The 24,031-nt window shown below is 43.3% G+C and overlaps 1 protein-coding gene across 4 annotated transcripts in view; it reads left to right on the top strand.

Moving 5' to 3' along the window:
• The window catches only part of DLG2 (discs large MAGUK scaffold protein 2), a 1,592,593-nt gene that overhangs the window by 1,254,622 nt on the left and 313,940 nt on the right, over positions 1-24,031 (top strand). For all 4 annotated transcript variants that reach the window (XM_019530402.1, XM_019530399.1, XM_019530401.1 and 1 more), the window contains one exon: positions 21,295-21,397. In XM_019530402.1, the coding sequence (XP_019385947.1) occupies positions 21,295-21,397 (103 nt within the window). The remainder of the gene's footprint in view (positions 1-21,294; positions 21,398-24,031) is intronic.

Here is a 24,031-nt window from a genome sequence, read left to right on the forward strand (position 1 = left end):
ATATACATAGTGTTAAATTGAAGAAGACCTACTCTTTAATAAAAACTTTTTCCCGTCTGTCTTTCTCTTATCTGAATCAGTTGTTAAAATCAACTAAACTTAATAAACTTTGCCTCTTGGTCCTACAAGACTGAATTCATTGGAGATGAGAGACAGTGGGCACATCTACACACGCATTTACATCACATTAAATTTACTGTGCTGTAAGTTACTGGGCAGTAAGCATAAATAGGCTGGTATCTACATGTGCAGACATGAAAATGCATTAATGCTGTGTGCACTCCATAACTTTAGTCCCAAGTAAGTCCACACACATGGGCAACTGGCACCTCCTGGCTCTATGGAGGCACCAGCAGCCGACTGCTGATGGGAGGGGTGGTCCCCAGAGGCTGATTGCCAACCCCAGAAGCACTGGCGGCAAACCGGAAATGCCGCCGGCAAAACTGGAATTGCCACCAGCGCTTCTCGGGGGGACACTTTCCACTTCTCCACACTCCCCAGTCAGCGAGGGCCAACTTCAGGGTGGCACATGCCCCCTGTACGTCGCTTAAGTCCAGACACACAGTGTTGCTGCACAGTAAGGTGTCTACATGTGCATTACTGTACAGCAACTTAATCAGGCATACATTTAATATCTGAATTATGCAAGTATCAAATTTATGCCCAAGTCAGCTTAAGTCACCATAGTTACTGTGCAGTACAGGCATGCACATGTAGATGTGTGCCCATACTACACAGTAATTTGGGTTACTGCACAGTAGATGTGCACATGTAGATGTGCCCAGTATCTTTCTTCTTCTCCTGCTTCTAGGGAACCCAACAGCTGCAAGATGGGAGACGGTGCTGGTCCTTGTAAGAAGGATGAAGCCATTATTTTGGATCTAGTAGTCTACCTGTAATCATGGTAGATAACCAAGGTTACAAGCAGAAGTAATTTTCAACCACTTTGAAAGGGAGAGTTGCCATGTGAGAGTATATATCAGGTATAAGTGAGCTAAATTGCTGCAACTTTAGCCCTGAGTAAAACAGAAGGTTACAGAATTTTTCCTAAACTTCCACTAGTAAAGGAACAGTTATATACTAATGGTTTATACCAGTTTCATTCAGTATCAGTACAATTGTTACATCTCTCTACAACTCGATACTTCACCACTCCCAGCTGTATGCTGCCCCCATCCTATTATGCAGCACTTTCCCATTGTAGCAGGAAGATAAATCCTTGCAGTAATCAGCTTTTGCTTCACTTTTCTCCTACATTGTCCTGCTGTCACTTTCTGATTTTTTTCCTTTTCCTTCTGAACAGTTGAAACACGTCTCCTCCTGCACAGTTCCTCTTGCTTCTCCTCCCCCGCAACTCCTACCACTGTCTTGCCTACATCCGTAACAAAAATAAATGTATTTTGCTGTAGCCCCTGCTCCATAATGTGTTGCATGCAGAATAAGTTGATTCATAACTGCTGGGTGCCTCTTTCTACCCCATATCTATGATTTATTTTATCCCAGGTAGAATAGACCCTTATATCTTCTTCCTCTGTCCCACTGCAAAGGAGTTTCCAGGTTTTCCAAATTTAAACTGCATTTTTAAACTTATAAGATTTGTTTGGGGCAAGTGGTGCATTTGGTAAGGGTGTGCGAAGCGGGCCCTATTCAATTCAGATTCGGCCCAAATCAGGGACAGTGATTTAATTCATTGATTCGGATCACTGTCCCTGATTTGATTTGGCCAAATCCGAATCTGAAGATACACTGCTAATTCAGAGAATCGTCGATTTGGATATAGACACAGCTTTAGATGTTTTTTCTACCTACCTTGAGGTACCAGTGCAGCTCATGAATGCCGCGATGCTGGGGCGCATGGAGTATCCCATAGGAGTGTGGGGGTGGCCCTCCAAATGCTCAGCGGTGAACCCGGAAGTAGACCAGAAGTAGTTCTGGTCCACTTCTGGGTTCGCTGGGGATCATGCTCCCCCCCCCCCCCACATCTCCCCAGCTCAGCTATTGGCCATGGGGGGACCCCGGGTGCGCCCCTCAGACCCAGGAGGCACCAGTCACCGAGCTGGGAGGGGATCCCTCTGCACAGTCCCCAGTGGACCCAGAAGTGGACCAGAAGTGCTTCTGGTCCACTTCTGGGTCTGCTGCCGAGCATGCTGGGAAACCCCCCCATCATGATCCTGTGGGACACTCCATGCACCCCAGCATCGCAGCATTCACAAGCCGCCTGCTACCTAGACGTTCGTAGAAAAAACATTTAAAACTGTCTATGTCCGAATCTTTCCAAATCTCTCTGATTCAATTTGGAGTGATTAAAGGGTCCTCTGATTCGATTTGGAGAAGGTGATTCAGCTACTCAATCAGCCAAATCTCTGTTGAATCAAATCACGGACCAAAACTTTGCACAGCCCTAACATTTGGTTCCTTCATGACAAAATGAAGGGGGAAAGAGGAGGCAAGGCTTTGCTTCACATAAACCCTTTTTTTCCCACACTTGCTGTTTCATCACTTGTACAGTTGACTCAGGTCTGTGGTAACCTTCAAGCCAAATTCCCCCCCTTCTTCCTTGTAGGGCAAATACCATGGCCAGTAGAGGTGTGTGAAGTGTGTCCCATTTGATTTTGATTCAGATTCAGCCCAAATCAGGAACAGTGATTCAATTAGTTGATCCGGGTCCCTGTTCCTGATTCGATTCGGCCAAATCCTAATCGAATATTCAATACTGATTTGGAGAATCAGTGATTCAAATGCAGACACAGTTTCAAAAGTTTTTTCTACATACCTCAAGGTACCAGCTTGACTTGTGAATACTGCGATGCTTGGGTGCATGGAGCATCCCACAGGAGTGCAGGGGGGCCCTCCATGTGCTTGGCGGTGAACCTGAAAGTGGACCGAAAGTATTTCTGGTCCACTTCTGATTCCACTGGGGAGTGTGCTGGGGACCCCCTCTCCCCGGCTCGGCAGTCAGCCGCAGGGGTACCCCGGGTGCCCCACCAGACCCAGGAGGCACAAGTTGCCAAGCTGGGGCCATGGAGGAGGGTGGGGGGCTGTGTGCTCCCTGGCAGATCTGGAAGGAGACCAGAAGTGCTTCTGGTCCACTTCCAGGTCTTCTGCCAAGTGCTCTGGGGAGCCATTCATGCTTCTGTGGGATACTCCATGTACCCCAGCATTGCACCAATCACAAGCTCTTGCTACCTAGAGGTACGTAGAAAAAACACTTAAAGCTGTCTCTACGTCTGAATTTTTTAATCTTTCCAAATCCTTTCAAATCAATTCGGGCAGTTCTGATTCGATTCAGCAAGATTAAAAGTTCCTCTGATTCAATATGGATTTAGAGATTCAGCCACTGAGTCAGGCTGAATCTCCACCACATCAAAGCAGGGACTGAAGCTTCTCACAGCCCTAATGGCCAGGCTCCTAAAATGCTTCTTAGTGCTAGTGAGTCCAGTATGAGCTTCTGTCCCTTTGCATGGCAGAATCACACTAGTTTTGAAGCCTTTGTGGACCACATTTACATGCTGAGGTGGGGAACAAAGATTTTTCCCTTAATCTTTACCATTAAATACGTTCTACTAAGAAAAATGTCAATTAGCTGATGTAGAACATAACCATGTGAACAAGGTTTATATTAATGTGTCTGGTATATTTTGCCATTGGGAAATGCGGCAGTTTATGTGCATTGTTGCCATCCCTCATAAAGGGCAGGGCTAGCAGGAGGGCTGTTGGCAGGTACTGCATCTTAGTCTTCACAGTCCACTGAGGTGGTGCTAATGACTGGATGTTGTAGCTGCTCAATAGAAATGGTAGGTGCAGCTGGCTCACTTAAAAATGGACTGTTTGCTGTAGTTATTTAGGGAAGAGTCCTGTATTGTTAAGGGGGGTGGATTTAGATCAGTGGTACTCAACCTTCTAGCTCTGTGGGCTGAATGAAGAGATGGGGCTAGACCATGGTAGAGTCAGTCAGTGGGCCTGATCCAGCCTGGGGTCCAGCACTCTGCCATGGCCCCACATGCCAGATCTGGCCATAGAGGGGCCCTGCACAATGGCACGACCCAGTGCACAAGAAATTTGGCAGCAGGGGAGTGGTGCCACTGCTAATTGCTGCAGTTCTGGAAGCCATGACAATTCATGCTGCCACTGCTTCCTATCTGCCAAATTTCTAGATGTGGGGGAAGCCCCATGGACTGGATGACATGACCCTGCAGGCCAGATTGAGTTTGCAGGCTGGAGGTTGAGCACCACAGGATTAGAGGATCTAAGAAAGTAGGTTGGGCTTAATGCTCACTTGTGTAGCTGATGAGCAGCCTGTTTAAAATGGGATGTGTGGTATTTCCAGGTTTATAATCTGCCAGGAAATAACTTTTCCTGTGAATTTCCTGCTCAGAAAAGTTTCTGTTTTACAGCCTGGGAACATGATGTCTTTATGTCCACAGAACTGGCATAGCCACAGAGACCTGATGCTTTGTTGTGCCTCCAAGGGGTGCTCAGATACTATCATTGAGCAGATCTCATATAAGTACTTAGAGAACTGGATGGGTAGAGAGAATCTCAGTTCATCTTCATACAGTGTTTTTTGTATGGTTTTCTAAACCGCAGATGAGAGAAAAGATGAAGGCTGTTTGTCACACAAGGATCTAGAAACATTTTTTTTAAAGCAGGATGTAAGGAGATGCTTAAAAAATGGTCTGTAATAAGAAGCTAAGAAGCAAAGCCCCTGATGATAGTTCAGGAAGAATTTGGGAGGGGAGAGGCTCTTCTCCATAGGCAGGCAGTTAGCTAGGATATCTCTGTGGGGCACTTGGCCTTGTGACTAACATGCTTGCCCATGCAGTAAGCCTGCCAGGACCATGTAAGCCAAGAGAGAAATGTGACTCATTAGCTAGATAATGGGCATTAAATATACAATCAGCAGAAAGAAAGTGGATACCCAAGTTGCTGCTTCTCACAGGAGCAGCAGAGTTTGTCCCCCACATCTGCTCAGTGCCATAACCTGCTCTGCACTCACACAGCACCTGCAAGACAGGACTTACCAGGCACCATGTTTGCTTTCCCTTCTGTTAGGTAAGGCAGGATGTGGCCTATCCCAAAGTTATAATTCTTTACATGAGGTTACAGATAAAGTCTGTTGGCATATGTTACAACATGTATGTGTTCTTGAGCTGTAAGTACTATATTTGTCTACACTGTGCTGAATCAAGAACAGATTTAAAATGACAGGAACAATTCACCCACACAGCCTCTCTTTTCAATTGAGAGGAGATTTTTAAAGCACTTAGGCACCAACACCCAACGACAGCTACAAGGACTTGGGTGCTGAGATACACTTTGTGCTTATGAAAATCTCTCCCCTTTGTCTTCCAACTACTGAAAATCTCCTGAAAAACTCCTATCCATCACAAGGCTCTGAAATGTCAGCCAGTGTCAGTAACACCCTAACCCAGTGGTTCTCAGCCTTTTTAGGTTCAGGGCACCCCGCCATAACATGCAAAGGCATGCTTACTGTAGCTTCTGGGGAAAATTCTGTGGCCCAAGTATATCGGAGATCAGATCAGATGATCACAGTGGTCTCTTCTGGCTTTGTAGCTTCTGGCTATGAATCTTGCAGTCTGTCCTTGTCTGAATTCTCTGTAATAATATATATTGCAAATCTCTCAGGACAGTAACTCTTTCCTTAAATTTTAGACAGTTCAAAACACACGCTTAATAAATAAAACTAAAAATCTTTATGAATAAGACATGTATGTATGTCTCTTTCTGCCAGATAGTCTTAGTTTGATGTCATGCAAAGCATATTCATTGCAAGCTCCTATTGTCCTACAGGCAAAATGGGCTCATACTTTTGCTGTGATAACATCATTAGTTGCTTTCAAAACATTCATTTTGCAGTCGTTTCAGTGAGTAGAAATGCTTTTTCCAACGACACGTGGCATTTTCTTCAGCTCCTGCTTTTCCAGAAAGAGTTTACATCCAGTTCAAACATCCCAAATGATGAGGTGTTTGCATAATGCAGTTGGACTGTCATATCTGAAAGATCAGTGCATTAAGAGAGGGTTCATTGCCACTCCATATTCACAAACTTACTGTAAGGCTTGCAGTGAAAACAGCCTAAAAATGTGAATATGGAAATCAAAATTGCTGTTGCAGGATGAGATTGTTCATTGTGCGATGTTCCCCGAACTGGATTATTGTGTTTTACAGAAGCAGATTAGATTACGGGCATTATTCATCTCTAATGCCCAGTGTGGTTTAGATTTTCATTTAATTTAAACTATGACCATACTTCAGCCTTATCATAATGGATGTCCATGTAACTGAGGGCATCTAAGGGACTTCTGAAATAATGGAAGGGGTCCCAAGCAACAAACTCCATTGACTCTCCTTTCACAAAAGCAAGGCCTACCCTTTCCAGCCAAAACTACATAACAAATGCCATGATCTGGATAGCCTCAGTGTAAGAATCCAGCATGTCTCTCTCATGGTCACTAGGTTCAAATTTAGCCTGTGTCGGTAATGAGACAATTTGATGGCTATCTTGCTCTTACAGTATTTCCAAGGTCACACTAGCACATTCCCGGTGAACTTGGGAAGAAGTGCAGACTACCCATTAGAGATTGGATCTAGGATTTGGAAACCCTGGCTTTTATTTCCAGGTCCTCCAGTGGTTCATAGTTTGTTGGGCATGTCAGCAAAGGCCATCTTTTCACAAGTTGCCTATGAATGTGGAATGCTCAACTTTAGTCACCTCACTGCTATTACTCAGCCCCTTATTTCTTCTGCATTTTCAGTTGGAGGCATTTGATTTTGTCCTCTCCAAAAACTCTGGCATTTCTGAAGATGTACACCTTTTTTGCTTTGCTTCCATTCAGAGGCCTATGATGCCATTTGATACTGTATTTACCAGAGATTTGTCAAAACCAATTCATGTTGATAATGTGGTCAGATAAAGGATACCATATCAGCTATTCACCCAATAGTATTAATGGTGCAGTTGGCCAAAGGTAGTTATAAGAAAGACAACCACAACAAATGAGAAACTGATTTTGGGAACGTGCAGAAATCCATTAGTGCAGGATAGCTATGATAAAGCTTAATGATTAAATGTTCTGGGATAAGAGTAGAGAATTCAGGCAGAGAAAGCCAGGGACAAAGGTGACAGACACTTTATCCGGAGAGAAGGGAGTGGAAGCCAGGAAGCATCAGATGGGTTTGAGATTAAAGGCTGATGCTGAAGTGAGGGTTCAGGTTACGTTTTAGTTATACACAGATGGATGAAAGGTCTGATATAAGAAGTATCATTCTACTCTTTGTCTCTCGCTCTCCTGATGACTCTGTCTTTGCTCTTCTCTCTGATCAGCTGATTCTCAGTTTCTCCCTTTCCCTTTACTAATCTAGTTCTTTTTTCCACACTTGCACTGTGTCCCTTCCACCTCTGTACTGTACCTGCTTATTATATTCTTTTTCAGATCTCTCTCTTGATCTCTCTTCCTCTCCTGCCCCTCAGCTTCTGACTGTACCTCCTGTTGCAGCCTACAGCCTTTGAATAGTTCCTCTTATGCTTATTACTTGAAGTCATAGTGGAAGATGTGTGTGCATGTGTGTGTGTGTGTGTGCATACGTGCATGTGTGTGTGTCTGTGTGTGTGTGTGTGTATGTGTGTGCACACGCGTGCATGCATGCATGTGTTTGCTTACCTGTAGTAACTCAGAAACAGCTGCATGGATCTTCCCCAAATATTTCAGAACATTAAAAAGTTTTGACTCTTCTTAGCACAGAGCCCACTGAGCTGTGGGAAAATGAGGCAGATGTTTACTGTACCATTAGCTAATTGATGACTCTGGAATCAATGCATACTAGTTATGGTATGTGTGTTGGAGTTAGCACAACTGAACCTTTGAGTCCCCAGGGGGGTGCATAGCCATGGGGAAAAATGATTTCCTTCTATATTGATCAAAAAACTCAATAGGCAGTAGGCAGGAACCACAACGATCACATTTTTTCATATTATTTATAATTCAAACTGAATTTTTCTGCAACATTTTCTGTTAAGCAAGACATGATTTTATGGCTTGCATGTTTCAAAGCCTGGAAAAATTAAGGGTAGAGGTACAAGGACAGACTATTTATTTATGTATTAGAGTTATACTCCAAAAAGCCCACTGTCTTAAGCAATCAGACAAATAACCCAGAGATAGGATTCCACAAATTATACCCCAGCACTCAGGAACTCCAATTCTACTCCCCCTCCCCTCCCCTCCCCTCCTCCACTTCCCTGCCTAAACCCCCGTACAGACAAAGGATGGGATGGGATATGGAAAAGTGCTCAGCATGAGCATAATTGCTTCCCTTGAAATTGGCAATAAAACACTTATTAGAGAAGAACTGAATTAGGCCAGCGCAGAGTGCATGTGGAAAACCACCCAAAAGTCACAATAGAATTGTAGTTTAATTTTTGTGTTTTCCATTTACAGATACATTGGGCATTCTAACGTATTAGCTATTGTTCAGCTATTGATTTTTTTGATTGGCTGATTATTGAGTAATGCATCATTTTAAACTTAATTGTAAAAGCTGTATTTCTTTATACATTAGATAATACAGATTAACCTGTGATATTAGCCACAGGACTAATCAAATAGGGGTTTTTTTCATTAGCATATAAATTAAGTAGAAGTTGTTTTAGTATAACAATTCTGCCTTTGTTGCTATGTCTAGACATCAATTCTACCAAGTAGATAAACTGCTAGGCATGCCAGCAATCACCTCATGGTCACTGGATGGATCCCAATGAGGTTAATAATGGTACCAGCTGATGGCTATTAAGTGATGTGTATAAAAGAAGGTTGGTCTCCATCCCAATTCCAATGAACAGATGTGCTCACTTCAAACACGGTTTCAGGCCAGGACTGAGGAGTTTTGGAGTGGCAATGTGAAGAAGCTTGCATTGTTGCCATTTTTGCTTCAGCTGTTGTGTGGGTAATTAAATTACTTCATTCTCTAATGATACCAATCTGGCAACATTCACAAAATTTACCTTCGTGTGGGAAATAGCCCTGTACAAAAAGAAGTGTTCTATGCAGTATGAGATTAGAAAGAAAAATCTGCATTTGCACTGAGGTTCAGGGAGAAGAGGCTGAGTATGGAATGATGTATCTCGTTTGTCAGTGATCTTTTGTAGCTGTAATAGCTGTCAGCTGAGGCTCTCCAAAGGAAAGGATACAAGAATCCAGTTCATTAATGTAACATTATTCAGAACGTTCTTGTCATCTCTGATGCTGCTAGCATTCAGCTGACTCAGCCTCCTCTTAGAAGTTAGATTATTGCTACATGAATAAGTTACTGCAAGGTAAGCGGAAGTGTGACCGCATAGTTCTGCTCTGTGGTGACTGTAGTTCTTGTACCCTACTGTAGACATGAGGTAGTTCACCTGAGTTTCACTGGTGGACAAGCTGTCTGGCAGTGACGGGGAGGTAAGAGGTAGCCACAGAGTAGCTCACGCGTGCTAAGTTCACACCTTAGCTTACCTCACAGTAACTTGTGTGTTTATTGCCGTGGCACCAAACCTTCTGGCCCCTCGGGCCAGATGAATGGTGTGGGGTCAGTCTGCAAGCCAGATTTTGTGTGGGGGTTGGTCCATTGGCCCAACTGTGCACCACTCTCATCCAGCCATGTGCCACCCACCAACCCAATATGGCCACAAACTGCTTCAACGTGCCCCAAGTTGGCCTGATCTGACTATGCACTGCCAGCTGCCCTGATCCAGCCATGCACTGGCCACTGGATCCAGCCATGGACCACCTGCTGGTGAGATCTGGTTTGCAGGGCTATGTTTGACCCACGGGGCTCCTCACAGGTCTGGAAATTTGGCAGTGGGGGAGCTGCAGTTAACACTGCCATCACTCCCCTTCTGCGAAATTTCCAGGCCCTTTGGTAGCCCTGTGAGCTGGATGATTCAACTCCACAGGCTGGAGGTTGAGCACCACTGGTTTAGTGTCTTTAGTGATTGAGAAAGATCTATTAAATCATACAGCCTGTATCCCCAGGAGTGCCTCTTGTTTGAGTGGAAAAAAAAAATCTGCCTTTGGAAGAGCAAACTCATCAGAGCATGCAGGCCAGTGCAGTGGAGACAGGAGCAATAACTCAAAGGTAATAATAATATGAGAATAATTCAAAGAATCATCAAAACAAGTGGACCATGGAAAGAAAGGGCCAAGGAGGCAAAATGGAAAGAGGAGCAGACATGAGGCGATGCTCATATTGACAGCTTTCGGTAGAAGTCATAGTGGACTGATGGTTATACAAGTGCAGAACCATGAACTGTTCTGACTCTGAGAAGGGTGAAGACACACCATACAATTAATGTGAAGTAATTTTCCTATTACTAGGACAATAGTCCTATTGTCCTAACATGTACTCGACGGTAAACAGACAACCAGCTATCTCAACTGGCTGTCTGTGTTAGGCACTATTACAGCCCCTGGCAATTAAGTGACGAGGGAGTTGATTTGCATGGATCAAACAGGAATCCTGGCCTGAAACCAGTTGTACACCAGACGGTAGCATATTGTTACCTCTCACTTTCAGAGGAGGGACTTAATCAGGAGTGGAGTGATTTAGGCTGACATAAGACTATGCATCAAGTGCTATGGAGTTAAGTAAATTTCCTTTGAAGTTCATGTATCATGTATATGTAGAGAAAGAGGCAAAAAGGAGGCAGAAGTAAGTGGGATGATTGGAAAAGGAGACATGGGATCAGGGGAGAAGTTTTTCTCCTCCTCCATGTTTTTTTTTCATTTCTACTCCCAAACTTCTTCAAGCAGCATAACAAACCACCAGTACCTCTTGAGTTTTGTTGGGAACTGTCCAGGGTGCTGTGTTGCTTTTTTAAGGTTGCTTGAATCAGACTTCTTTCAGTTGTTCTGCCTCAAGCAAACCGTCTTGCCATTGGTTTCCAGAAACACCCCATTCAATATTTAGAGCTATTTTCTCTCAGCAGAGGGATTGTGTGCATGCTTTTGTTCAAATTCCTTTACTTTATGTTTTCATTGAAATACAAAAAGCACCAAAGGAGTGCACAACATCAACAGAATAATGTGATTTCCTACCATAGGCAGTCTCTCCCCACTCACTTTCTGTGTACATTTAGGAATGGATATAGTGAAACAGGCAGAGCCCTGCACTGAAGTATGTGCAGAGCTAAAGCTTTCAAAGGATGCATTTTGGAGCAGGAGTGCAGCATTTTGATAGTTGCTTTTCATGCAAAGAGGAGAGTGCCTATTTTTTTTAAAGATAGGGCTCTCTTTGACCAGGTAGAACTGTTGATCATGGAGCTAGAGATCGTGGCCCCACTGTCTCTCACACTTCTCTAGGGAAGTCAGTGCTAGGTGTCACAGTAACATTGCGTTTGTGCCTGCTGGGGCTGCAAGAGAAAATGGGCAGGGTCCCTTTGCCCTCATTCTGTCTTACAGAATGGAGATTCCAGCCCTGCAGTTAATTTTTGTTCTTAATCTTCGTGTCTCGCCTTCAAACACTCCAACTAATTTTTTTTTCTGAATTCAGCAAACAGGAGAATTCAGCCACGGTTTGCAAAAGCTGCTCTATTATTCCAGCATAAACACGTGCCATTTCCTTACCACTTGATTAATTCCAGTAAAAAGTATCATGCAATGTTACTGACAATTGAAAAAGAACAAAAAGCCTGCTTTTGTTTCTGTTCCAGAGAAGCAGCATGTATCCCTGTTCCTTTACAATTTACTGAGGGACTCCAAGTACTTGTTTAATTGCTGCAGAAACACAAAATGAAGTGGCTTTCATACAATTCTGTTAGTCTCAGCTACATCTGAATGACCTACATATGAAGCATGCTTAGGCTAATATAACAAAACAAGACATCCAATTTGTAATGAGGCTTTAATTTAAACAATCCAGAGTTCAACATATTTGTACTAATATGGACTACTCCTGCAGTCATCAGCCTTGTTAGATCACAGGTTGGAATGACCCAGCCCAGATCAAAGGCAGGCAAATGCTAGGATGCTTCTTCCTGCCATGACATAGGAAAAGCCCTGGCCACCGAAACCCCATGTCTGCAGCCCAGATCCAATGGCTCTGCAGGTTGGCTATGAAAGTTGCCACCCCCTGGGCTATTTGATTGAATATCTTGAAGCAGATGGGACCCTCTCGGTCTTAGAAGAATTTGGTATGTGCAAGATGTAATGATTTAACCTTGCCTTGACTTAATGTTTGAACAGCTAGGGCAGTTGGCACTGGATTTATGATCCTGATACCTTGTTCCAGGCAGACCTAAACCCTCAGACCAACCACAACTTCTCCATTCAATAATAGGCAAATTTTATTGATACACAGTGATAGCAGATAAGAATAATGCAGGCAAGGCAAGCACAATAACCCCCCTGATTCTATATCTACCAGTCCTAGGGTTCACAGAGGGAAGGTTTGTCAGGCCAGTACACAGGCTTCACCCTGAGGTTCCTTCTTGAATGTGGGATGTCAGCAGCCTGGAGGTTGAGGACCAATGCTCACCCGCCTCCCACCAGTGGGGTGGGTGAAATAGGCTGCTAGTGTGCCCTCTATCCATGGTGGACTTGTCTCTCCTCTTGGGGACCCTTTGCTGCTCTGAAATCCCTGCTTTTGTATTCTCTCTTTCCTCTGGTGGTAATCTTGACTCTTTATTCCTGAGCATAATTGATTGGTTTCTCTGTGGTCATCATACTGTCCACGTTCTGCCAGCATATTCCTTTGTTTCTCAAACCCATCACATGCAAACATCTTAATTTGGTCGTTTATCATTGCCTTAATTAGGTCTATCCACCACAACTGGAAATTCCAAGGGCTCTGCAGCTGGTCACTGTGACCTGGCCACAGCAGCAGAGTCCCTTATCTCTGTTTTGGGGTTTTCAGGGAATACTATGTTGAATATCTTCAATTTCACAGCCTGTCTGTCTGTTGGCTTCAGACACAGTGGGCCTTGAAGAAAATGTTGTCACAAACAGGCTTTTAGAAACCAATTAACCCTTGCCATTCCCCTTTACCATTTTTCTAGTGCATAACTACTTTATCTACAAGCTGATTCCCAAAAGTAAATCACTAAATACCATTTTCTAGCCATCAAGGGCTAATGACTAAAGGCAATGTAAGGGGTCCCATTGATTTCAGTGTCAACTGAGCCCTTATAGAATGGTGATTTTAATATGAATTACTCAATTTCACAGATTTCATAGACATTCGGGCTGGAAGAGACCCCGAAGGATCATCGAGTCCAGCCCCCTGCCCCAGGGGCAAAGTCAGCAGGGATCATAGGATCCCAGCAAGATAAGCATCCAAATGTGTCTTGAAGGTGTTCAAAGTGGATGCTTGAACTGCCTCTGGTGGCAGTCTATTCCAAACCTTGTGGTTTGGACAGTAAAGAAGTTCTTCTTTATGGCCAGCCTGAATCAGTTATGGCTGAGTTTGTAACCGTTCGATCTTGTCATCCCTTGGGGCAGTCTGGTGAAGAGATGTTCCCTCAGATCCTGATGAGCACCTCGATAAACTTATACGTGGCCACCAGATCACCCCTGAGCCTGTGCTTTTCTAGGTTGAAGAGTCCCATGACTCTCAGCCTGTCATCATAAGGTCTGTTTTCCTGACCTCTGATCATGCGCATGGCTCTTGTCTGGACTCTCTCAAGCTTCTCCACATCCTTTTTCAATTGTGGAGCCCAAAACTGGGCACAGTACTCCAGCTGCGGCCTCACCAAGGTGGAGAACAATGGGAGAATGACTTTGCGTGATTTGCTTGAGAAGCATCTGTGGATGCAAGCCAGCATTTTGCTTGCTTTACTAGCCACAGCATCACATTGAAGGCTCATATTCATCTGGTGGTCAATCATGACCCCCAAATCCCTTTCATTTGTAGTGGTAACCAGCGTAGCACTGCCAAGCCTATAAGTATACTGCAGGTTTTTCCTCCCAAGGTGGAGAACCTTGCATTTTTCAGTGTTGAACACCATCAGGTTCTCATCCGCCCATTTCATGAGCCTGTCAAGATCTGCCTGGATCACCCTCCTTTCCTCAAGTGTGGATGCTTTACCCCAGAGTTTTGTGTCATCAGCAAACTTGGCCAGTCCACTTCTGACACCAATGCTCACATCATTGATGAAGATGTAAAACAGTATAGGCCCTAGGACAGAGTCTTCAGGGACCCCACTGGTGACCGCGCACCAAGATGATTGACTTCTGTCAACCACCACCCTCTGGGTCCTACCGCGGAGCCAATTCCCCAGCCAGCGGATCATGATTAAGTCAAGGCTGTAGTTAGCCAGTTTTGCCAAGAGGTGATTATGGGATACCAGATCAAAGGCTTTTTTAAAATCAAGATAGACAACATCAATCTCTTTTGTCTTGTCCAGGCGATAGGTCACCTGGTCATAAAAGAAAATGAGATTGGTCAAGCAAGACCTACCCACAACAAACCCATGCTGGGTATCCCTCAGGATATTGCCTTCAGCTAGTCTGTTAAGGATGGCCTCTTTGATAATCTTTTCCAAGACCTTCCCCAGGATCGAGGTCAGGCTGATGGACCTGTAGTTTGCCAGATCTACTTTTCTCCATTTCTTAAAGATTGGCATGACACTGGCCTTCTTTCAACCTTTGGACACTTCACCAGAGCACCAGGGGTTCTCAAAGATCTATGCCAGGGGCTGAACTATGATGCTAGCAAGCTCCTTGAGTACCCTTGGGTGTAAACTGTCAGGGCCGGCTGACTTGAAGGTATCCAGCCTGTCAAGGTGTTCCTTCACGAGATCAGCTTCAATGGAGGGCAAGGAATCTCCCTCCCTCCCGGGCCTCACTGACCCACAGTGGGCATGGCCGTCCCATGGAACTAGTGGAAAACTGATGCAAAGTACCCATTTAGCAAATCTGCTTTTTCATGGGCATCAGTTTTCAGTTGTCCCATTTGGTTTTGTAGGGGTCCAACGTTGCCCTTGCTTTTCCTCCTGCTCCCCACATAACTAAAAAAGGACTTTTTATTGTCCTTGATACTTGTAGCTAGCTGGAGTTCCATCCCAGCCTTGGCTTTCCTGGTTTGCTCTCTGCAGGTCTGGACCAGAGTCCAGCAGAGTATTCCTCTTTGATGGTGGTTCCAGTCTTCCATCCTTTGTAGGTCTTCCTTTTAAGATGCAGGAGGTCTGCCAGTTCCCTAGAGAGCCAAGGGGGTTGCTGTGCCCTTTTGCTGCCTTTCCTCCAAGATGGGATGGACTTTGTGCATTCAGGATTGCTCCCTTGAGGAGCAACCACTCATCCTGAACTCCCCTCCCCTTTAGGCTGTGGCCCTTTAGGGCCTCACTGACAAGCCTCCTTAGTATGTCAAGTCAGCTTTCCTGAAGTCAGGGACTTCTGAATTACTGACTGACTTGCCAGCTTTATGGCAGATGGTGAAGAATACAATCTACATATATGTCAATTTCAATAGGACACAGTGGCCATGTCTACATGAGACATTTACTGCGCAGTAGCTCATTCGTACTGTACAATAGTGTTAAGGGGCACAAACCATGATGTGAAGCTACTGCACAGTAGGAATGAGCTACACTCAGCATCACCCAAAAGCCACGTAGGAACACTACTGCATGGTAACTCCAGTTACTCTGCAGTCATTTAGTACTAGGTTATGCAGGTACTAAATGACTGTGCAGTAACAACTGCACAGTCAGCATCTTGTGTAGACACAGCCAATCTGTAGCAAAGGAAAATTACACATTGCACAAAATTAAGAGGCATGTTAAGCCTATTTCATAACCAAGGTTTATACATCATTCTTTCTTTTTCAATCAAAACCTTCCATTGCAGCCTTTTATTTTTGCATGTGAGAGCTTTCTACACTCGTTTTGCAAAAACATGCAGACAGGAGAGACATCTGTATAAGCTGGAGGCTTTTCTTATTTCCATTATGTCAAATTCATTTTAGAATTAGACATCAGAAATTATGCAGTTGAATTCATTCCGGACTGTGGCATCAAAATTGTGCAGTCAAGCTCAGAGCGACAAGACGGAAGGCATTGCTTATTGTACAGTGCTTTTTTAAAAGGAAGCAGTCCCATTTAATTAAAGAAAATAAATAAATGACACCTTCAGAGTACATTAAACTCTTTGTGCAGTCCTTCACATACAGCCACCCACATGCACTCTTGTATTGTATGTTCCCAGTGTTCTGTTCATTTGTGTTTTTTATGCATGTATGTGACATAGGATTCCAAGTTCTTAGCGTATGGGTAAATAAATAAAGTCAAAAATTGAAAGTGGGTATAACAATGTGTCATCAAATCATTGGTGCCTGGCAGAAATTTTGTGACCGTCTTGATAAGGATCATTACCAGAATCAAGAGATGAGGCGCACAGATTATGGAAGCAAAGCCCTAAGGGTTTTGCACAAATGTTCTACCCTTTCTTACAGTCAGCCCATGAGCTTTTGTTTGTTTCTGACCAAAGAGCTGCTGTTTAGAAGTGGCAAATAAACGGTAGCTGTAAATGAAGAATGGATACCTTTCTACAAATATCCATTTGTTCAACAACAAACAATTGTGGTTGCTAATGTCCACTTATACACTGCATTTTCTTACATACAGCACACACTTTTTTCCGAAAACCCAGCTAATGGAAATTGGAGTGTTCATTGTATGAGAGAAGTATGGTAAGAGCAGGTTCTGTTGTTTACAGGTAAAACTAAAAGTACAAATTATTGTGACCTCTAGGGGGCAGAACAGCAAGTAGGCTCAGATCCCTAGCTGCTGCTCCTCAGTTCCTATGAGGAAAGATCTTTTTCTTCCTTCATTCTGCCTTTCAGAAATAAGGTTTGTGTTGTATTTCAGGGTGTGTTGTATGCAGTAAAATACAGTAGTAAACTACAGTAGCAAGAAAGCAAGAATTCCTTCAACTGCAAATGTGGAGTGGCGTTCCACTGTCCATCTACAGGAAATCAAACTAGATGATCATAAAGGTCCCTTCTCAACTTTCAAATCTATTAATCTATATTAAGGACTCAGCAGCTCAGGAAATATTTCTAACATGAATGGATTTTGCACTTTAAGATGTTAAAACCTTAGAGCCAGTGTTTCCTTGCTCAGGCACCAGGGAACAAAGTAGTGGGTGGCCTGAATCCATTCCACCCCGCTTGGTAGTAAATGCATGACTGCATTCTTCACTGGTGGATTTACGCAGAACAGATCAGCTTCTAGTTTGCCTGCAGAAATTTGACCTCTCTTTCTGTCTCTTCTGTCTAAACTGTACCTCATCTCAGTTGTCTTATGACCAGCATGCTCACTACAATAATATCTACATAGACCTCGGGACAGATACATTGGTGATGCAGTACTGCAGTCCAGCTCCCTTTCAGACCATGCTGCAGGAGCAGCAGAGCATCCACACATTCAAGCAGTAAAACATGTTAAGTACTCTCATATTGTAACAAAGTTAGGACTTTGTGTGGGAGGAACCTCCGGATCATGTTCAAATAATACATGGTCAGCTATCATTGAACCACTCGATGGAGATAATATAACGAATTTGAGTCCTTCAAGGCTGTATAGTCTTTTATCTCCCTGTTCCTAGAAACGAGGCCCCGATACTTGTTTGTATTAATTAGGAAAGGCATACATTCTTCTGGAGTGAAATATCTGCAAGGTGTTTCCCTGAAGAATTAGAAATTGAAGGGAAGTGCTGTACAGCCTTCCTCCCTTTATTTCCTAAATGTCCATCAGAGTGCACAAGACGTTCCCTGAGCTCTCCTCCCTTATACCTCCATCCTGTATGGAGGGCACCCATGCTGTTTTTTAACAGGATGGGCTGCTGTAATGGCAGTCATACTGGCCCTGGAAATTATTTCTACTGATTTATATAATCCAGTTTTACAGAAGAAGTAGCCCCAGTCACCAGGTTTGGGTTTTTTTAAATTTTTTTTTGTTCCAGATACATTCTTCCTCCCCAAAAAGCAAAGGGGTTGAATGCCCATTATGAATCTCAAGTCAGCCACTGAGGTTCAGAATAGTCATTCCATTGTCAATAGTTCCTTTACAAAATTGATCTGAGGCTCTCACTATAATGAACACAAATTTTCACATAGGTATATACCGGGCTCACATAGATTTTCTACTAGAACAAGCTATTCTGAATTCAGATTCTACCCTTTGGGCCCTTGACAGCTGCACGGGTGTTTACATCATTCTTAGCACCAGCACATCTGCTTTGATAAGGTGTAGGATTGTTTCTGTGTCTGGATAATTGGTTAGTACAAGGGAAATAAAAGAAAGAAGGTTCAACAATCAGTAAACTTCTTTCATCCTCTCAGCCACATATTAAATGAAGAAAAGTCCATCTTGACACCAACCCACACTATAGAATTTTTTTTTAGATGAAAGTCACTCCAGAGCACCCAAAGTATATTTGCCTAGGTCCCCCCAGGACCAGTATATACCAGCCTGATGTGGGCAAGACAGTTTTGATTCTCATGTCTCCTACAAGTGTTTGATAGTTCTCCTGTTCACTTAAATCTTAAGTCGTCTCTCCACATTTCTGTGAAGGTGTGGCCTATCTTATGGTCCTCAGCTAGAAGGAAAACTGGGAACTCTTGAGTCATACCTGCCCTTTCCCATCTCTTGTCATGTTAAGGTTTTGCCTGGACCACTCCCCAAATTTCTGTGCAGCATTCTTACAGAATTCCACATTAATCAAGTGTTTGACTTACCTATTTGTCCTTCACACCATGTATGGGTTGTGAAGAAATGGGATTGTGATTTTAGAAGTCAGAAGGGCTTTGGCATTTTATCTGCAGAGTGCAAAGCCCTTCATAAAATCTGCTTACCCTCTTTGCTGAGAGAAGGCAAAGCAGTTCAACCCAGAGACTCGCAAGTGGTAGTATGCTACTTTGTGATGAATTATCTATGAAACTAAAACTAGGCAATGTCAGGCCATTCAAACAGCCACATTCTGTGTCTCCCCTTAAGATCGTCCTAATACTAATGTGCACCACAGCAACGTGGGGCATAGGGGTCTATACATTCCTTTTCAAACCATTATGTGCGGTTATAGGAATTTGATTCAGATGTCTGGGGCAGTCCACCACCCAGCAAGTGGTTATATCTATGAGCACTCACCTCCTCATTAATTATGCTGTTTGGTAGTCATCTATATGAAATATATTTGGGGACACACATTAAAGACAGTACAGTAAAGTACAGTAACAGAAGTTCTTCAGATGTGGGGGGTGTATGTGTGTTTATGCCACTAACTACCCTCCTTTCCTCTGCTCTGGGCGCTCTGTGCCCTGAGGTGTACAGGACGGAGAAAAATTATAATGGTGGTTGGTCCCATACAGCCTTTATTCCTTTGAACAGTTGACAGAACTAGATCAGGTTCATGTGTGGACTAAGTAAGTTTAACCGGCTAAAATCTCTGGGCCCAGGTATGTTGAGCCCAAGATCACCCACAGTAGAATATACACATGGACAATACTGCTAAGAACTCCAGTTCCTGGACAGGTAACCTTTCTTTTTTATCCTCTTCAGCATTATTACTGCAGGAAAGCTTATGCATGTAGATCAGGTATGCCTGAGACTTTGAAAATGGCCAGTTATGGGGTTGATTCTGTTCTGTTTCTGGTAGTAATTTCCACAGACAGGGATTCAATCTCAAATAGTTTGTCCATATCATACCTTGAGTTTTGACAGTACATAGACATTCATAAATGATCATCTTTTATTCCACTGAATCTAGACATAAATTATATATTAAAAAAATCTATGAAGATTACCACCAAATTGTGTCTCAAAAGTCTCAAAGACAGTGTAAGTATCCTGCAGCCTATTGAAGCTAGAAGGTGTTGAAATTTAAGACCAATGATTACTTTGTACACAAATTGGGGATTGTTGGGGTTTTTTTTTATTTTGTGAAACTATTAGTTTGGAACACAAATATTTGTTATTTCATAAAAACAACTAGAAACATAAGTAAAATGCTTCAACTTAAAGGTTCACTGTGGAATAATATTAGTATTTTTTTCGTTGATGTGAAAACATTATGTAAGGGGAGGATATATTTTTGAATGGTTCTATTTCAAATCTTTCCTTTTCTCTTTGAAATGGTGCCTGCATTTCAGACTAATGAAAATTCACCCGTAGGGCATGATGTAACCTAAATTAGATTATTGTGTTCCTGGTCACAGCCAAACAGTTCTTTTGTATAGTTTGATCTTCATCAGAAACTGTAGGAGTAATACCAGCAACCAGACTGGATTTTCCATTCTTACCTATTCTTGGAAATACCTGCCTTGATACTCTGGTAAAAACCATGTCAGAGGGGACTGGAGTTTATCATAAAAGCAATTATTGATCATGTGTTCCTGGAAATTAGCATCATTGTCTTCTGAGAGACTGCCCTCACTGACAGCAAATTGGAAATGTGCCAGTCTCAAAGTTTGAGTCGAAGTAGATTTTTGATATGATTAGGAACATAGGCCTTGATAGGGACTCCTGGACCACTGAGTCCAGGCCTCTGTATTCACAGGCCATCATTTACCCAAGAAATCCCCCTAATCTCTGTTTTACAGTGGGTGCAAAAAGACAAGTGGCAGAAAGATGTAAAAGTGGCCTGCTGGCTCAGGCAGGAGGAAGCTCTTTTCAACAACCTCAGGCCTATCACCTATGCTGTCCTTGGCCTGCCAATTACTAATGGAACTGGGTGGGTAACTGTTGTCTTGTTCAGCTTCAGGACATTAGAAAACAAAGCTACACAGCCAGCTGCAAGTTGAGAAGATGCCATTTGGGACAAGAAGGAGGCATTTCAGGCCAGGAGCATGACAGATGAAGGCCTTTCTGTGGAAGGTCCGTGACCAAAAGTGCAATAAGGGTTGTTGCCTGCAGAATCAAGGAACCTTGCCTGGGTGCCTGTTAGGTACTACTTGTCCTCTATGCTCCAGATTTGCTTAGACACTGTGGAAAATTGAGCCTTTAACCCCCGGCAAGATAAGGTGAAAATCAGTCAGTGAAAAGGTAGAAATAAACTTGAGAGAACGGACAGAAATCTTAGTTGTACATGATCAGTGTGTTATAAACACACCATACATTACCGGAACAAGGACTCGTGATCAACATTAAGCAGCTTCATATGGGTCTTTGCTCTTGAATACTGGGGGTGTGATCTTGTTTGTATTTTAAGCCTTTGTTGCCTATAAACATAGACTTCCCCCCTCCATTTATCCATCTAATGCTAAGCACACTCAGATCTTGTGTTTTTGCTGTCATTCCTCCTGCAGGTGAATGGTATTGATCTTCGAGGTGCTACCCATGAGCAGGCTGCAGCTGCACTAAAAGGAGCAGGGCAGACGGTAACAATCATAGCACAATATCAGCCAGAAGGTAAGTAAAATAACAGATATGTAGACATACAAAGAAAGAAAAATGCCTCCCATTTAAAAGGACAAAGTTTTGGTAGATAATGCGTTTCCTAGTCATAATCAGCCAACCATCTGAAATGTCTTTTCAACTAATAGTATGATACTGAATGAGTGATGATTACTTTTTATTGCTGTTTTGCTTTCAGAAATGTCGCAGACAGCTATAAGTACCATCTTGAAATATGATTATAAGACAGCAGTCTATACCAGTTTATCATTTTATTTCTATTATTATTTATTCAATATTTTCTCTCTGTTCTCCATGTCTTTTGGAGCCTGTTAGTGCAGAACTGGATCTTTAAGGATGTACAGTAATCCTGGGAAGAGCGGATGTTGGTCTCAGTGGATCAAGATCAAAATTAGGCAGATATAGTCTTTTCTTCCTGAATGCACAGAAGCTCCCATTAATACGAGTGGTGGTTGTACATTTGTATTGCTGGGGAATTTATGACAGACAGCAGATATTTGCAGGAAAAAAATGACATCCTGCTAAATAAAAGTGTCTAAGGAAAAGGTACATGTTCCACCAGCTGTTAATATAGTATAGACCTGGCCATCTAAACATGTTAATGATTCATGGGAAGACGTATGACTTTTTGGTAGGAATTCAATCTCATTTTTCCACAGAGCACTGTAATCCCAACCTCTCACCCTGAGGTAGCTGTGTCTGTTTTAAATTGGCACTACATTGTTACTCTTCTGGTAAATAGTTTTAGCTCAATTCAGAACTTCTGCTATGACCTGTCAAAACGAGCCTTTGATTCTCTCTAATTGTACCCTGCCACGAACATATGTGGGTCTCAGGTGATACAGAACAAATTTAAAAATAGATCCAGCCATTCAGGTTTTATTTCCAGAGATGCTGATGTGATGAATTAGCACTTCCAGAATTTATGAAATCTGATACCTCTAAATCCCACATGTAAAGAAAATTTAGGGGGAAATTTGCTGGTGTCTTATCTAGACAGTGGAGCCCTTAAAACTGGGTTCCAACTTGACACCCAATGAAGAGCATATATCTACACTGTAGTCACCAGGAAGGAGAGTAAATTAGCCCTGGCTGAGATTTGTGCTGCTGAAGCTAGACTGATACTAAGTCCTAAGCTAACACTTGCATTGACTCTTAATTCTTTTTTTATCAAATCTCTGGGTTCCCTGCACTACAGTTCAGACTGCTTGTACTAAGGATCTTCTGCATCTTCTGCCCCATCCAGGAAGGTTTCAAGGGTTGTAATATTCTGTTGTTTTGAATGTAGATATAATGCATCAGTAGCAAGCTGGCCTGTGAGCTCAGAGTGTGCATTGCAGAAGACCTTGATATTGTTACCATTTATGTTATCTTATTCCCTGTGTCAGCAGGGCCTGACAATGCTGCAGAGCCAAAGTATCCAGGCTTCAGTGGGGTTTACACATTTGGCAATTATTCTGTCCAGTTAAAAAGTGCTGCTAACTTACTGAGCACTGGGTTGCATGTTCTTTAAGGGAGAGGAAAGCAGCTACATTGCAAGATACAGGGGGTGGGAAAAGCTTTGTATTAGTCAAAAGGCAAAGGAGGGATCTGCAGGCCCTGAGAAAAGAGATGGGAGAACTCTGCCAAAAAACAGTGGTTTGGGAGACAAGATATGTCGCTGCCCAAGGAATGGGGAGATATCCACATTACTGTAACTATCATGTAATAATCATTGCTTGTTCTTCTTGCTGAAAGTCTCATAGGATAGAAGCGACGTGTGTTTCACCCTAGGAAGCAGATCAGCTGTGCCATGACATCATGGCACAGCTGACCTGCTTCATTCAGTGGCATTTATTTCTAGGCGTAGAGACAAGAGGCTGAGTTTTCACTTATGTCCCATTTGTGCTGCCATAAAATTGGTAAGCACTCTTTGTCATGCCACCACATCAGAGCAAAATCAGTGGCATGACACCAGATAGTCATAAATTCTGCTGCTTTATTGCAGCAGACGTCTATTAGCTGTGTGGTGGGAGAGTGTGGGCAGCCTGAACTGTCTGCCCTCTCCAGTCACCCAGGGAAGGTTGCTCTGGGGGCATAAGGGCCTCTCAACCCCCCAGGGCAACTGTCTGGCTTTCCCAGCTTACCCCTGGAAATCTCAGGGTGCCGCTCCACAAGCAAAGGAAGTCAGAGTGCTCTGCTTAGGGAGACCATCTCCATAAGCAGGGAAGGCCTGGGAATGCCCCAGCGTGGAGGCATGTGACCCAGGTTATCCCTGGCACCCCTGGCTTCCATGCCAGGACCTGCTTATGAGATCTCCCTAAGGCAGGTCTGGGTAAGCAGTGAAATCCCCACTTACCCATCAACAAGTGGGACAAGGGGCGACATGTGTTTCACCCTAGGAAGCAGATCAGCTGTGCCATGACATCATGGTACAGCTGATCTGCTTCATTCAGTGGCATTTATTTCTAGGCGTAGAGACAAAAAGCTGAGTTTTCTTTCCCACATTAGAAAGTAGTTCCTCTTAGTGAGAAGTGAGATGCGTTGCTGAGCTGGCCTTACTGCTGAACGTGCTGTGCCAGTTTGATGGCCAGACTGAGGACATCAGCCATGAGGCCTCTCACTCTTCATAACTATTACATTTCAGGC

This window comes from Crocodylus porosus, unplaced genomic scaffold, assembly GCF_001723895.1.
Source record: "Crocodylus porosus isolate Cpor-Errol unplaced genomic scaffold, CroPor_comp1, whole genome shotgun sequence".
NCBI lineage: Eukaryota > Metazoa > Chordata > Crocodylia > Crocodylidae > Crocodylus > Crocodylus porosus.